The sequence below is a fragment of the Patagioenas fasciata genome, chromosome 1, assembly GCF_037038585.1.
Source record: "Patagioenas fasciata isolate bPatFas1 chromosome 1, bPatFas1.hap1, whole genome shotgun sequence".
Taxonomy (NCBI): domain Eukaryota; kingdom Metazoa; phylum Chordata; class Aves; order Columbiformes; family Columbidae; genus Patagioenas; species Patagioenas fasciata.
This window is the reverse complement of record NC_092520.1, coordinates 69439381-69456213: the sequence shown is the minus strand read 5'-3', so window position 1 is coordinate 69456213 and position 16833 is coordinate 69439381. Positions and strand designations below refer to the sequence as shown.

General features: G+C 41.8%; 1 protein-coding gene across 2 annotated transcripts in view; it reads right to left on the bottom strand.

The window, feature by feature from the left end:
• AFF3 (ALF transcription elongation factor 3) overlaps nucleotides 1-16833 on the bottom strand; it is a 333175-nt gene that overhangs the window by 92799 nt on the left and 223543 nt on the right. For both annotated transcript variants that reach the window (XM_065829465.2, XM_071808326.1), the window contains exon 8: nucleotides 6214-6265. In XM_065829465.2, coding sequence (XP_065685537.2) covers nucleotides 6214-6265 — 52 coding nt within the window. The remainder of the gene's footprint in view (nucleotides 1-6213; nucleotides 6266-16833) is intronic.

The following is a 16833-nucleotide window of genomic DNA, read 5'->3' as shown; positions in this document are numbered from 1 at the left end:
TTTGGAGATTTACTAGAGCTAAAACTTAACTCAGCCATGGCACCCACATGAAGAAACAAGGAAGATGCCCTTGTATTTATTTTACAGTTTATTTTTAGAGGTTTCCTTCTGAGGACTGTGGAGGCCAGAGTACCATATTTGAATTTCCCCAAATTTTGTGCAGGTCCAAGAGCCAAGCTGATCTCTAACCTTTTTCACTGTCATTCACAGTGGTGGCATTCAAATTTAGAGCTTGATCCTGCCTGCCAGCATATGACAGACATTGAATCTGATTTTGTAAGATAGGCAGTGATATGAGCCAAGTTTGGCAGGACAAGACTGAGCTCTTATTTTGTTTCATCTGACAGTTTCAGTCAGGCAATCTTGGTCTTCTTGTTATGCCTTGTGGAAGTGCAAATGTAGATGTCACAGAGATTTTAAAATCAGAGCTGGCAAACCACAAAAAAGCTTGGTTCAGCTGGCTTCAATCTTTCTCTGGATTTTAGTTAGGCTGGATACCAAAAGGATTGCTTCTCTAATACACAGGAAATAATGGACTTACTTAAGTAAGGCTGTTTCACTGGCTATTCCTCCAGTCTGAAAATACACTCATGTTATAGTGACAGAGGACTGAGCAGAGCATTTGGATTAAGTACAAAACCACCTGATGTTCCAGCCGTTCCTTAACCCAAAACTTAATTTTTCCACTTTTGCTTATCTCTACTTTGTGCAGTTTTGGTTGCAGTCAGACTTGCATCTGGCCAGACTTCATTAAATAAGTTTCCTGTGCTCAGTGGAGTGAGGAGCTTCTCATCAGAAAGATTTTGAGAGAGAAATTCATTCGTGGTGATGATGCAGGCTCCGTGCTTGCTTTTTTTTTTTTTTTTTCCTGGGCTGAGTGTTCTCAACTCCCTTGTCAGTCATTTTCCCTTCTGATCAAGCATCAAGTATTGTAGTGATGAAGAGGTGAATAAAAGGTAGCACAATACTAAAATGATTTAATGTGCTTAAAATATTTGGACATGGCATACGTGAATGCAATTAGCAAGGACTAAAAATAGTTCTAGTGATGAACAGGGCTGTGTAGTGGTGTGTTATAATTTGCCCAATATAACTCTTCCCCCTAGATGTACCTGACTCTGTGCTCAGCTTGGCTGGTCTTTGACTTCAGAAAGCACTGTCCTAGCAGAGGAAGTCTTATGGAAAAAAGCTTGTAGCAACTTTGCCCCTGTTCCAATTTGTCTCAAAATTCATTACAGAATGCTTCAAATTATCTGGAATAATACATGTTGTCAGCAGAAGAAGTGCTTCTATAGACTCTACAAAAAAATTATTGCTTCTGAAAAAGAGTGTATACATGACCATTCATTTCAGGATAATCCTTGTCTTTTTGTTGATTGTCAGTCTATATCCAGAAGTGAGAAAAGCCCTGTATATTATTAGAAAGATTGTCTTTAAATACTGTATTGTTTCTGGCTACCATTAAAGAAATTAAGCATGATTTTATGACTTAAAAACACAAATAATTTCTGAATGTGATTTATGTTGCATTCAAATTGGCCATGTAGATGGACTTTTGTCATGTTGCAATGACAGGATGGATTTGGCTGGTCCTAAATTCCTGTGCTGCAGATAATCCTGCCAGAAAGTTGTATTTCCAGTGCTGAGCCCTGGCATCCCTCAGTACATATGTGATGAAGAGCAAACATAAGCACATATGTCCCCATTGGAGCTGTGGGTGCAACTCAAATTAGCCTCAAGCTTTCTGGCTCAGCCATGGCCAGGGTGACACTGGAACATGGACGGGTCTCCTGGGGTCACCAGCCCAGGCTGCTGTGGATGGGGAGCAGCCCAGGACCCCTGGGAGGGTGTCAGGCCAGGTAGCCTTGCATCACCCTGTGAGGCTTTGGGTGATGAGCCAGACCAGGCTGCTGAGATTTTTGTTTTACTGTGCTGAGGTTGCTCCTGGTGTACTCTCTTGAGGCTGCTCTTCTACTGAGGTCTCCTGTGAAGCGACAAGGCTTTCTGTTTGCCTTGGCTTGCCTGTGGTGGGGCCAGTTTTGCTCAGACTACTCAGACCTTGCAGGGCCAGCCTGCCCCTGTCCCCATCCCTTCTTAGGGAGGGCAGATTGCAGGCAAATGCTGCCTTCCCTCTTCCTTTGGTGTAGGGTGCACGAGTAAAATTAACGAGCCCAGTAGGATTGTTTGCTGCCTCCCTGTGCACTATGCGCAGAGAGTGTCTTCAACCCCCGCATTTACCTGCTGCTGCAGGGGGATAGTTATACGATTATTAAAAAATGATTTTAAAAAAGTACTAAAGTTGCTTCTTTCAAAATACAGCAGGGGCTGGAGTGTGGAGCGATGTCCCTGGGAGTGTGTTCCTATTGCTTCTTCAACTTCTGTTTATACAATTTTACAAAATTTTGGCAGGAATCAAGAGCACATACCAGGGTGTTGGCTTTTATGAATCCCATGGGATGTGAAAGTCAAGCTGACTGGATGAACTTTGGTTACATATTCCAGACAAGCACAATGACTCTATTTATTCAGACTTGGCAGCCAGAATGCAGATTGACTCCGTGGGTAATAAATTTTCACAGCCACAAAACTTCAGTGGCAACCAACCTGATCCCGCACAGAAAAAATGCATACAAGGAAGGAGACTTCGGTTGCAAAAATATGTTAGATTATTATTCCATGTATGCGTACCAGTCAGTTAATTTATTTGTGCAATTCGTGTCAATCAATAGCCAAATGATGCCAGTGATCTTTTTCCCCTTAAAGGAACTACTTTCTATTACAAAATTTTCATATTGTAAAAGGACAAGTAGGGGCGAAAAAAAGAGAATTGTTCATATTACAATTGACAATCTCCTTTTAATATTTCACCCAAGACTGATTTAAGTTATCCAGTGACCTCTACAGAGAAGAGCAGGGTATTATAATGGGGACTGCTTCATGTGCTATGCCACACTTCAAGGAACCAAAAGGCAATAACCACTACAATTCAGTACTCTGAACAATCTTAAGTACAGTTTTGACATCTTCATGCTACGAAGCTTCAGATGCTTTCTGGGAGAGATGATGATGAAACTATTACTCTATGTGTTATAAATCAAAATGAATTGGCTCTTTAACTTGCAGATTTATGTTAACTACGTTGGTATCTGTTAATTGCATGCTCTTCAGATATTGATTGGGGATTAAAAAGTATATTTTCTTCAATCTGTGTGATGTAAAATATGCCAACAGGTAATTTTCCCTCTGCATATTAGATCCTATGATCACTGCCTGTAAAATTGAAACGATCAGTTTAAATGGATAAACTATGCTCATTAAAGAGGAAAAATACATTTAAGTAATTAAAATTAAGAGACTAATATGTGTGGATAATGTAATTACTGTGAGCACACACACACTCAGCTCAAGCCCAGCCTCTTTTGCTTCTCCTGGGTCTGTGAATCTCACTGCCTTGATTGCTGGCGTGGAGGGAAGGGTTGGGAAAGCCTTGCCCACTCTGGTCCTGAAGCTCTTAATCATGCCTCTGTCTTGCATTTGGCCTCCCTCATTCGTGGTTCATATTCCCTGGGTCAGTCACAGCCCTCCAAATGCCAGCCCTGGGAGCACAGGAGCCCCTGTCACCCCTTGCACCGCTTCAGAAACTTGCCCTTCCCTGCCTGGTGGTTTTAAATGGAAATGCAAAATCTCCTCAAAAGTTTTCAAAGTCTTTCCCCTAACCTTCCCCATTTAGAAAGTAGAAAAATGAAAAGCTTTCCGGTTCTCGTACAGCTCACCTTCAGCTCTTTGAGAAATTGGACTACTTAAATGAGTCTGATTGTTCAAAGGTTAATTAATTACTTCAAGAATATCTGGGAATCACTTATGTACTGTTCCTATCCTTTCATCTCTGATTTCTTTCTTTCCTGTTCCTGAGCTCAGGAGGAGATCTGAGATTAAAGAAGCTCAGAATTAGGAAGTAAAAGGAAATGGTTCTCCCACTGACATTGAGACACAGATCCATGTTGTAATCTGCACATTCATTGTCAGGGAGGGGGTCTGTGTTATTCTTTTTGGGGCCTATTTCCTGCTAGGTAGATGGAAACATAGTGGCTGGGTGTTTTTTTCTTCTTCTTTTTTTTTTTTTTTTTAAATCCAGCAGGCGTGTTGATTTAGGATTGTTCATTAAGTGAACCTGCAGGTCTCAGCTGAGGTTCTGCAGAGCATTTCATACAGCAGGAACCAGCCTGTGCCTCCAGAAGATTTTTATCTGTACAGTCAAGTTAGATAAAAATGTGACTAGGAAAGGGGACCGAGTCACAAAGTAATTGCTGAAGGTTGCTCATGCCAGAACCTGTGATGACTAGAAGTGAGTAATGGGATCTCAGCTCCGCTCTTTGCCATGTGGGTGGCAAACTCCGTCCTGGCTCTACAGAGCTTGTTCGAGCATCGAGGTGGCAGACCCAGGCTATATCAGCTGTACCTTAAAGCTCTGGTTACTGATCAAAGACTTCACAAAGCACACATAATACTGAGCAATCCAAGCGCATGAAAGATATTAATAGTTGTAAGCAGTGGCGCTAAACCGAAGGTACCATGTGTGCATGCCTGAGGAGCAGTACTTTCCCACTAGCCCTTCTCTGCCTGAATCTACTAATGTTCTTTTATTTCCTGTACTATATACACTTTCACCCACCTTTTTCTGCTTGTGAAGCAAACCAGCTGACACCATTACACAGGATGCCATCTCCCTTCCTACCTGAAGGACAAGCCACCTCTCCTGACCACCCGCTCCCCTTCCCCTGCCACCCAGTCCCTCCCTGCAAGCACCCCAGCATCTGGGTGTGCTATTGTAATTCTTCAGACATCCCGTCTGTCCTTCACTTTACTTTGCCCGATGGTGTCTACGGGCTGTATTTTAAACAATCTAGACAAGCAGGAAGAGTAATTAAATGTGAAGTGTTTCAGGATGAAATGCATTAAACAAAAAGAAATTGTATAAATATGTAAATAATTGAATCTATGTGTTGAATCTTCTTAACACCAAGACGCTTTGCTCAAAATAGATGACATAATGGTTTGGTGTAAATATTAAAAGGTTTTGATTTACTTGTTGTTTGGAATATATTGTAAAAAAAAGACTTTTAATAACAGGAGTTAAAGAAAACCCTGGAAGAGTTTCATGCTTACATACCTCAAATTATTTGTCTAAGATTCTGAATTTCAGAAGTCTAAATAGCTCCAATTACCCTTGACTGAAATAATCACAGTTGAAACCCATGTTATATCCAGGTCTGGATCCATCTGTGAGATGCAACCAGGGGCAGTAATGCCCTCATATGCTCCAGTGAAGGAAGGAGAAATGCATTTTAGTGAAAGAAGGAAGGGAAGTGGCTCTTACCCTCTCATCCCCAATCACATCACCCATGCCAGTATACTGAGGAGACAGTGTGGCACAGCGCTGCTTGACAATGAGGCACTTGGCCAACCATGGGAAAGGCAAGATCCAGTCCGGTTCTAGTGAGTACTTAATTATTTAGACAAAACACAGCAATGTTTCAAGGAAAAATTGGGAGACACCTCCTCCCGCCGCCAAAACCCAGCTCTCCTGACACACAAAAAACCTTGTCTGACTTATCTGCTCCCAGTCAGGTAGTTCGGGGTCATTGAAACCCAGGCAAGTGCCTTAATTGCTCTGTTATGGAGTGAACCAAATGCACAGCCAAGGCTTTCTCTCATTTGTCCTTGGCTTCCTCGGCACTCATAGGCCAAGCCAAGATCGGACTGAAAATGCTCAGAGGAGAGGCGAGGGCTGGGGGGATGCTGGCGAGGCTCTGGGCAGGTAAGAGATAAGCAGCCCAGCGGCTAATCCCCGGGGCCAGCTCATGCTTGCGAAGTTTGGCCTGAAACCTTAATCCAGAATTCCCGTTTCTCCCTCCTTTTTTGCCGCTCTCTAAACCAAAACAAAACTCGAATCAGAAGGAGACTGATACAAAAACCTTCTGGGTCACATCAGGGTAATAAATCAAGAGCGCTGCAGACTGTTCCCCACCAACACAGCAGTCAGCACACACGGGCTGGCTCCAAGCAGCAACATCTGTTACTTCAGTTACAGCACTGCCATGTATTTTGATAACCTATATGTATGTTTTGAAAAAGCATTAGCAAAATATTTGCAGTAGCTCAGTCTCAACGTGAAACATGCTACAAGTGACATGTTAGTCGTCTGGTTCTTACCTGATCATTCTCCTCTTCGTCGCTGCTTAACTTGAGGTCATCTTCTAGCATTCTGGAAAACAAGCAGTAGAATAAATTATAATTTACCAAAATGCTTTAGATCTGATGTTTTCTCTGAGCTACTGTAAACATCTAATAATTTAAATAGAAAGAAAATATATTTTATCCCAGTAACTCTATACATGTGACACTTTATAACTTTTTCTTATCCAGTTCCTATCAACTAACTTCTTAGTTTATTTCCCACTATTACTGCCTAAGGGAAAACGTTTACTAGACTAATAATGGATTTTGAAAAGATTGTTGTTATTAGAGTCACTGAAAAGCAATTTTTACATGCTAAAAATAATATTTTTGATGCTGACAGGTCAGTAGTCTCTCTGAAAGGAAAATTTTGCTCCATTTGGCCTTGAGCTTACAAAACACAAGTAGATATTTACACTGGCAGCACTGTAGCACAAAAAAGATGCAGTGATGTTTCCCAAAGGCCATTTTTATTTTATTGCTTGTTTGATATAAAATTGACATTGACTGAAACAATTAAAACTAAAATATACCATCTCAGTGCACAAGAGTATCTACGAGGATTTCACTGTCATATTAACATAGAAAATAATGCATCTTTTCTAATGAGGATTTCGTTCTTCCTTCCCATATCCTTTCCTCAACTTGCTTAAACTGGCTCACAAAGAAGAGTTGGTTTTTACCTCCTTGCGTTTTTTTTTTTTTTTTTTGTACAAGCTAGGTTTAAGTAACCAGAAGTTAAAGGAGTTGAAGAGCTGCAGTGCCTGGAAGGTCTTCAAGAACGGGATACACTTTTAAAAAACACTTATGTAATAATAATAATGATAATGTCAGAAAGTTGCTAATTTTTCTTGCGTTGTGGGAAAAGAGAATCTGTAATTTTGCCTCGAAAGAAAGCTTGGTGAGCAATTCAAACACATCCTGTGACGTGGGTGGTCTCCGGAGTGTAAATATCTCGAGGAGACATATGTAGTAATTTCAAACCACCTCCTTGTACTTGTGCCTAGATCTTCCAAGAGCGTGCTTGAAAAGTGTGACTCTTACTCGGTGTACCGTGTCTTAAAAGAGCACTGAGCCCAACCACGCTCTTCTCAGCTCCTCGCTATACGTACAGTCCCTGCCTGCTGCTGCTATCACAGCTGCTTCCCTATTTCCCTGTGGCACCTTTTGTGAAATGTAGGTGTATAAGAACAGGATTGGGGGTCAGAGCAAAAACTCCCACTAGTTCGTCTCTTAAAGACTCCTGTCTTGCTGTTTTTCCCCACATTTCCTTCTGCTTGTGCCAAGATTTTTCCTCTGTAAAACCAACATATCGAATTCAGCAAAATCTCATTGCAAAGCAGACACCTCAAATACAGAACACCCATTTAGAGGAACTTGATAATCTCACAGCAAGATTTGCCTGTGTTTTATCCAGAAATATGTTGGACAGGCAGGAAAAATCTTGCTTTGCCATCTCCTGAGTCAGCAAAAACTCTGATGGCCATATTGATGCAGCCACTGGCCAACCTAACAAGCCCTTCTGAGAAGTGGGCAAATGGGCAGGTATGAATGACATGGGATATAGCTCCCAGGACCTAAAATATGTCAGAGAGTCAAAGCTTCCTGTAGACACTGCAAGATCCACATTGGCTTTGGATCCCACCACTTAAAGGGATCCAAACAATCTCAAAATTGCTCATTTTTTTTAGTTAGATCTGTTTAGAGCACCCCTGAGAACACAAGGCTTGAAAACAGCTAAGATCTGGGATTGGGCACTAGGTAATTAAATATGATGAAATCTGCACTGATAGTGATTTAACCAGAGGGAGATGTTCTTACTGTGCGAAAAACAGAGCACCCAGAGTGTCACTGCCTGCTCTCCCTTGAATTTGAGTGTGTGAATTTCTGCCAGTGAGGTGGTTGTTAAGTACATTATTTAAGATTTTACCTCCTAAATGGAAGTTGCAAAATCAAAAGCATATACTGAAACGTTCTAGGTAGCTCTACATATTTATTAGTGTCCTGGCTTTTTGTATCAACATAAAAAAATGTGTTTTGTGAGTCTGTGACTAGAAGCAACTTCGATGCTTTGAAACCTTGAGGAGGTGTGGAGGTGTGAGTGGAGCTAAGGTGAGGCACCAGGAGTGCAAGTGGGAACCATTCACACAAAAGGAACATGAAACCACAATCTTGGCCCATCAGCCTCTCCTTGCTTGTGTGTTTTAGCCTGTCTTTATTTCCCCTGTCTGTTTATCATTTCAGGGCGCTGGTCTCCAAGAAAAGCACTGCCTGCCCAGGGCTCATGGCCCCTTTTGGAACTACTGTCAGCATACAAATAATCTCCTAATAATGGGGATAGGAAAAAACAGGGCATCATAAAATGCTTGCTTACTTTTTTTCCCTAGAGCGGAACCTGGCCTGGCTAATCTATGTATTTGTCACAAGAATGCATCAGCTTAAGAGAGCTTGCTAATGTAGAGGTCTACCTTGTAAAGGCAGGAGCTGTGCAGGTATAACCTCCATGCCTGAAAGTCTTCACTTTTCACTGGTTCCCAGACTGCTTTCACTGTCAGATGAGGCCCTCAGCCCTCATCTACAAAGCTACAGCCAGAGCAGGACACGCTGTCACCAATGACTTTAGGGCCTGTTGCGACAGGATGAGGGGTAAAGGTTTTAAAATAAGGGAGAGGAGATTCAGGCCAGACATGGGGAAGAAATTTTTTACACTGAGGGTGGTGAAACACTGGCCCAGGTTGCCCAGAGAGGTGGGAGATGCCCCATCCCTGGAGACATTCCAGGCCAGGCTGGACAGGGCTCTGAGCATCCTGATGTAGTTGCAGATGTCCTTGCTCATTGCAGGGACTTGGACGAGATGACTTTTGAAGGTCCCTTCCAATCCAAACTATTCTAAGATTCTACTATTCTATGATTCTATAACTTCAGCTTCACCCCTCAGCAGTCCTGGAGAGGGAGGGTCTTTGGACACCAAGCAGGTCTCACAGCCCAGGCTGAAGCACTCCCCAGGTGAGAAGGATGTATTTGTGTTAGAGTGACTCCAGTTTGCGGTAAGCATCTTAAAGAAGCTCCATCAATTTTGACTCTGTATACTTTTGAGGAACGCTTCTCCTCAACAACTCATCTCCATCATGACGATGATGGCTGAAAGAAAGAGTCCATAATTGGACCAGCAGACCCCACTAGAAGAAAGGGAGAACAGAAGAGAAGAAAAATACTTAAAGCTCACAAGAGGCATCACATTAATTTGTAATTTATCTGAAAAGTGCTTTGGCACAGACTCAGCACAGAATGAGCTTGGTACACCATAAGGTAGCAGAGCACTTCATGCTTAAATCAACCCCTGCTCAGGATGGAATTTCCTTACATATTCTGGCAAATTAGTACAAGGATCCACAGACAAACACATACAAGCTCATGTGCAAACACAGCCTTTTCAACACAGCCTATCTATAGTTATTTTCTATAACATCTTTTTTAGAATATGCAAAATCCAGGCCAGTAAGTGACATCATCTGTGGGTTTTAAGATTTTTTGAAATAGACTTGGCTTTGGTGTGCTTAGGCACTGGTAAAAAGATAAATAAATGTAAGTTTGTAAACAAAAGCTAGAAAAATGAAGCGGTACTCAAAGTAGCTCTGAAAACCACACACTACCACTTAAGGCTTCCGCACTTGAAAAGAGCACATACGGTCAGGAAGTCAGTTTGCAGAACCTAATTACACATTTTTAGTGAAATCTCTGTGAGGTCGTGGAGGCAGCGAGGGGTGGGAGGCTCAGGCAGGAGCACTTTAATTAATGCATTTGTTCCTTTCTCTGCAAAGACCGTGACAGGTAGAGACATAATAAAAGGAAATGAGGATGAGTTTGGGATATTGAGAAATGCCTCAGCAAGCCAGCTGGTTTCTTTCTCCCCAATTAAGGGGTTGCAGCCTGGGGTGCTGGGCCACTCGGTTATGGTGGGGAAGGAGAGGGTGAGGGGTTACTTACATGCAACGGAAAATAGACTGAACATCTTGTAGAGGGCATCGATGTCCAACATCTGCCAATTACAATGTGACTGCGTGTCCAAATCTCCTACACAGCTTGTCAGAAAACCTGACCTGTTTTATCTGGGGGCTGCTCACTGCATTGGTTCAGCAGGCTACCAGGGCAGGGTGACTATGTGGGGCACTGCAGAGGGACCATGTGGGACTCCTGCTCATCCCAGCATGTCGAAGAGCCTGGAGATGCTCCTGATTAAAAGTACCTGAGGTTTGGGATGGGAGGCCATCGCAGGCCAGCTGGGAACCACCTTGCTGAAAGGCAATGGTCAAGTTGAGACTTGCAGCTTCACTGTTTTGTCTGTCTCTCTTCTTTCCAGATTTGTTGTTGTTGGAAAGTCAAGTCCTAAGCAAGGATTATCTTCAGTCCCAGACAGAGTTCAGGTGATAGCAGGAAGACATCTAGTTTTCCCTCCAGGAAGTAACAACAAAGTCACATCAAGTGTGAGGGCCCAGATCAGAGATTTTTGGGTTTGAAAGAGCTGGAGGAGAAGGAGCTAATGGAGGAAAAGATGTCAGTGGTGCAGTGTCTGGGGGAGGTGGTCTTCAACTGCCGCTTGGGAATCAGTCACAACTTTTAAGGTCTGAAGCCAGTCTGAGACACTTCCAGCACAGGCCTACTTAGAAGGATATCCATTTTCTTCCAGGGTGAAGACATGGCCCCACTCAGGAATTATCCTTCACATCTGCTGGTGCACATGGAGGAAGCAGGTGGCATCACACCTTGCATTTTGCTTTAACCTCTTGATACATTTCACATTGCTTGGCCTAATGAATTCTTTCCTTCCCCCCTGCAAATTATTTATTGAGGCATAAAACTCAAGAAGTGCCTCTGTGGTTTGGTTTTGTGATTAGAGAGATTCCCTTTTGGCACATAAATCAAAGGACAAGAGAAGAAGCCTTGATGATTTTCAAGGTAGGTTATGAAAATGAGAGGCAAACCTCTCCTTGTGTCCCTCTAAGCTACTATACCAGATATGGTCTTCATGATAATTTGGTAATTAGAACCAAACAAAGATCAAGATTGGAGTGGAAAAATATTGACAGTAATTAAATCATTAACACTAATGGTTTAAGAGGGAACATGTCAATGGTTTGCAAGCCTGGGGTCCAAATATATGTATGTTGCAATTGTCATTTAAATAAATTCAGAAGTCACCATCTTTGCAATTTGTGAAAGATCTCATGAATGTGTTAATCTGATCAAGTATATTGTTCCATTTTAATGCTAGGCAGCATCTCAGTCAGAATACCAGGTTTATTAAAATCTTCTGTGATTTCTGCTCATTATGTAGGAAAGGAACTTCAGTAGTGGAAAAATACTTTGATTTTAGCTGAAGAGGAACCCCACAAAGCAAAGAGTTGTGATGAAATATGAAAATCAGATAACTAAGTGCTCATTCCAGCTTATGCCACCACAATGTTTCATCTGAATGAGACTGGTTTTGGCAAATTATCTTGTTTTTTAATGTACAATATTGACATTTTATTTTCTTTTCCATAAATGCATAGTGACCTTTCAAGAACTGGACATTAGTTTCAATATTAGCAGAAACCCAGAAACAAACCAGATATTATTCTAAGTAGCAGCATGCTAGAAAACTCTCAGACTGGCTCCAGATGTTTAAAGTCACAACTAATGTGCTGGTATAGGAGAAGAAAAGTATTGCTTCACATTGTAGAAAAACAAAACAAAACCTTCCTGGAGGCACAAAATTGTGCAAGACCTTTAACTTTTGTTCCCAGCAAAATTAGAGAGAACACCAGGTGGGAATCTGCTGTTCCTATCCAGACTGTGCCCTTATGTTACTGAGATTATTTCAGCCACGAGTGCTCACATACGTAATATGATTTAAGCTGCAATAACACAAATGTATGTTCAGTTTCTGGCTGTCTTTGGTTGCTTTCTAAAAGATAAATGCAAGGAAAAATATGCCTGGTAAGAAATACACAGAATTCATAAGAAACAGATGAACACATTTCCTTCCTTCAAAACAAACGAAAAAGAAAAAAAAAGGAAACTAATGTTGTTGCAATTACCTTGGTTACTTGCACATAACAGATGGCCAGTTACATTTGCTGCTTACCTACAGCCAAAAAAGGTTTTTCAAATAGCTTTGTTTACTAATCCTAAATATAGGAGTAGCTGTTTTTATACAGTAGTAATTTTTAATTAATTAGATTCTGATTGCTGAAATTATTTTTCACTTTAGTGCCATAACTGATGCAAATGTTTCACTTTAAAAAAAGCTCATGCATTTATATGATCTGAAAAGTGTATTATTTATTCGTGTTTTATACAAAATAGTCAAAAGCTTACAGATTGAGGTAATCAACTAGATCGAGGGGATGTTTTATAAATGCTGCAACAGAGTTTTCAGCAAGCTTGTAAGACCTCTGCAAGCACTGCTTGCAGCATCTAAAATTCACTCTGAATATATGATGTTTAAGTTGTAAAAGCCCCTCAACAAACAGTTCGTGCAAGTTCTGCTACACAGAAACATGTAGGAAAACATGATTATATAGGATGCCGTCAAATCTAATTAAAAACAGAGGGAGAAGTCCAGTAAAATCAGGCTGGTGAAATATTAATGTACTTAATGCTGGAATGAAGCATATATATCAATGTGAGATTTAATTCCAGAGTGTAGAATTTAAATGCCTGAAAAACAGACTCAGTCTATAGAAATGGAATTAGCAATTCCAATAAAAAATAGATGCTCTGAAGGAAAAGTTTTCTGTCCTTGGCTTGAATCCATCTAGGCTGGTCTATACTGCTCTCCAAAACCATTTAAACCGGCTAAATGCTCTGCTAAATTCCCATTACATTGACAGCCTCATTAGAAATGCAAGGCAGTCCTCTCTGAGTGATACAGCCATCACTCTCTCCTATGAGCAGAACTCGAAATAAGGCTTCCTCTGCAGCAGCTGCCCCGGTGAGTAACTGTGCTTGCCCCAGTGATGTTTTCCCCCTTTAAAGAAAGGGAGAACAAATGTGATGGAATCATAAGCCCATGGGCATGGGCTTAAACTCTGCCAGGGGAAATTTAGGCTGGATATTAGAAAGAAATTCTTTACAGAGAGAGTGGTCAGGCATTGGAATGGCCTGCCCAGGGAGGTGGTGAACTCACCGTCCCTGGAGGTTTTGAAACTGAGATTGGACAGGGCACTTAGTGCCATGATCTAGGAAATGGACCGATGTTGGACCAAGGGTTTGACTTGATGATCTCTGAGGTCTTTTCCAACCCAGTCGATTCTGTGATTCTGTGATACCCAATTTTTTCTAACTCCTCGGCAGGGTGACAAGAAAGCACCCCACAGTCCATAGCACTCCCTGAGGATGATGTTTAGGCAGAAGGACTCAGAGTCCCTCCTCAAAAATGGGAGAAATTCTTCAAAAAATGGGGGAAAAAAAAAAAACCATGTGAGCCCCCTCCCTGAGCAAAGTAGCCACCTAAAAATGTGTGAACACTCAGTGAGAGGGTAGAGTGATGAGTGACGCACTTGCAGCTCATGCCTAAGCACATAAGTAGTCCAATCACTCTGAGGACTTACCAAAGCTTCATGGCTAATCATGCTCTGTGTGACAGGAGGGAACACATTTGGGGAATAAAAGTTTTGAATGCGCCACTCGCAATTTTCCAATCCATTCCTTACCTCCCTGCTCCTGCTCCCCCCAGGCTCTCTGAGTGTGATTAGCGGTTATTTACTAACTCTCTCCCTCTGATTTCCTAGCAATTGCTGATGCTGCCATCTACAAAATATTCATTTCAAATGTGAAATGAAATAAGAGTGCATGCACTGCACTACCACCTTGTGTGTCAGCCGTTGTGGCAGAAATCTTGGGGAATTTAATGTGTCTGAGACAGAAATGCCACTGCCAAGTCGCCTCGCTAAAGGTGCAGCATCTGATTTTGTACTCAGTGATTATTTCCTTATAAATAGCCTCTTTCTGCCTAATCTCCAGCATTACAAGCATCTGTCCTCTTGCTGGAGTCATCATCCCACGCATTTTTATTCTCGTGCTCCCTTGCAGATGACTGCAGTCATCTCTCTAATGCTGACCATTTGTTTAGCAAGGTTCATACCTGAGGCTGCGATGGTGTTTAGCCCTATCTCACTGTCTGGGTGAGGGAAATGAGATCATTTAGGCTAGAGGTTCTCAAACTTCGCTGTGCCAAAATGAGAAGTGTCTTGTATGATCAAAATGATGGGGAAAGTGGCAGCTCCATGTCCCTGTGGGATTCCCTGGGCTCTGTGTGCCAGAGACTGATGCCATGTCCCTGTGCCAGGGCACCCCACTGGCGCTGGCTCCCAGCTCCTGCTCACCCGCATCTCTCAAGTGTTTTCAGACTTGGTGCTTCTCAAAGTAGAGTAGTCTTTCTTATGAGGAGAGACTGAGAGAGCCGGGTCTGTTCAGTCTGGAGAAAAGAAGGCTGAGAGGGGATCTCATCAATGTTTATAAATATCTCAAGAGTGGGTGTCAAGAGGAATGGACCAGACTCCTTTCAGTGGTGCCCAATGATAGGATGAGGGGCAACAGGCACAGGCTGAAGCACAGGAGGTTCCATCTGAATATGAGGAAAAACTTTGATACTTTGAGGGTGCCAGAGCACTGGAACAGGCTGCCCAGAGAGGTTGTGGAGTCTTCTCTGGAAACATTCAGAACCCACCTGGACACATTCCTGTGCAATCTGCTCTGGTGAACCTGATTTAGCAGGTGGACTGGACAAGATGATCTCCAGAGGTCCCTTACAACCCCAACCATTCTGTGAGTCCCCACTTAAAAATGGAGTCAAGAGGACATTCCTTGTTCTGGGATATACAACTTTGTGTTGGTTTCTTCCAAGCATTCCTTTGTTTAAGTGGAGCTGAATTAATAAATGATTCGGACTATTCGATAACCTGCTCCATCCTCACTGTTTCTTTTTCTGTCATTCTCCACAAAGTTTAAATATAGTTTCCTACCACATCCTAGGTAGCAACACGAGGTCTCCTACTCATCCCTGTACAGCTGCTCACTAACGTATCCCTTTGGCCCTGATCCCTCACAGTATCACAGTATGTTTGGGATTGGAAGGGATGATCTTGGCATGATCTTCAGAACTGGTTAAAGCTAAGATATTTTTAATTTGCACTTAACTGATATTGTAGGCAATACATTTGTAAAACCTTACAAAGGTCTATTACAGCTTCATTAGTAACTTTACCCATCGAAGTTGCCAGCTCCTCACAGAATGAAGTCAGCTTTGGTTGATAAGAACTTAAATTTATTTCCTTGAAAGTAAACCACTGAACACTAATAATTATGTTGTTATCCTTCTGTTTGTTAGTGGTATTTAAGAAACCTTGCTTGGTGTCCCACCAAACCTTGTGTGCAGTAGGTGCCAGGCAATCTGTCCTAAACTTTCTTCTTTGGCCTTTTGGCATATGGCACAGCATTAGCTGTCTCCTAGGTGTTACCCCTCATTTCAAGGTACATCATAGATGACCCTTAGATTTTGCCAGCCAGTGACCTTCAGGGCTCTAAGGTAGCATGGAAGATCTGAGGCTTACAGATACTTGTGTCTAGAGTAAATGATTTTAAATAACTTATTCTCTCTAGACACTGTTCAGCTTCCTGCTTTTCTGCATATAAGAATATTTTTGACTCTAGTATTGTTAACAGCTTTAATATTTCCAGCTAATAAGGGGCTATAACTAGATTTTTTTATTGTTGTTGTTCTTTATATACTTTAAGAAAACTCTTATTCTCATTGTTCTTGAATTTTCCTCTGGTATTCTCCAGTCCTTTTATCCATCTTTTTATTTTATAATTTCTCTTTTAGACTGAGTGTTATCTTTCTGTTTCATGTTACATGTATTTTATATTTCATCTCTATTGCACAGATTGCTTTTTCATTTCTAATCGCTATTTTTACATCACCACTGAAGCTGAGCTACCTTTCAGCAAAGTTGGGTTTTTCCTCGATTGTAGAAATGCAGACTTTTGCTAACCTAACGAAGCTCTACTTAAAAAAAATCCAGAGTTCCTTGTTTCTAGGTTTTTCTACCCCACCACCTTTTGGTCAACAATTTCTCCCACTTTGGGACACTACCCTCTCCGTGTTGGAACTATCCTTTATTTGTCCAGGTTGGATATATCAAAATCACGATCTAGTTCTCAGGCAACCATGTGCTTCCCATCCAATGATTGATTTATCTTTATTTAAAGCAGGGGTGAGTATGTCTGGCGAAATATCCTCAGTGCTAGAGAATTGCCACAAAAACCATCCACAACCTTTATTTTAATTTAATGGCCAGCCATGCTGGACCTCTGGTGATATTTTCAAAACTAAGACCTCTGGTATCCACGTGGTGAATCTGGCTTTGCCTTACAGTTCAGAGCTCATAGGGCAGCTCCATCCCCTCCTGTAACTGAGTTGATATTCAATGATATTCTGTCTCTTGGATAAAGAAAAAAGGTTATTCAGTATCCCCAACTTGAGCTTTTCATGTGAAGAAAGGCTAGAGGAGGGGAGTAACATGCTAATTCAGTCCTTCTCAATGGCACATG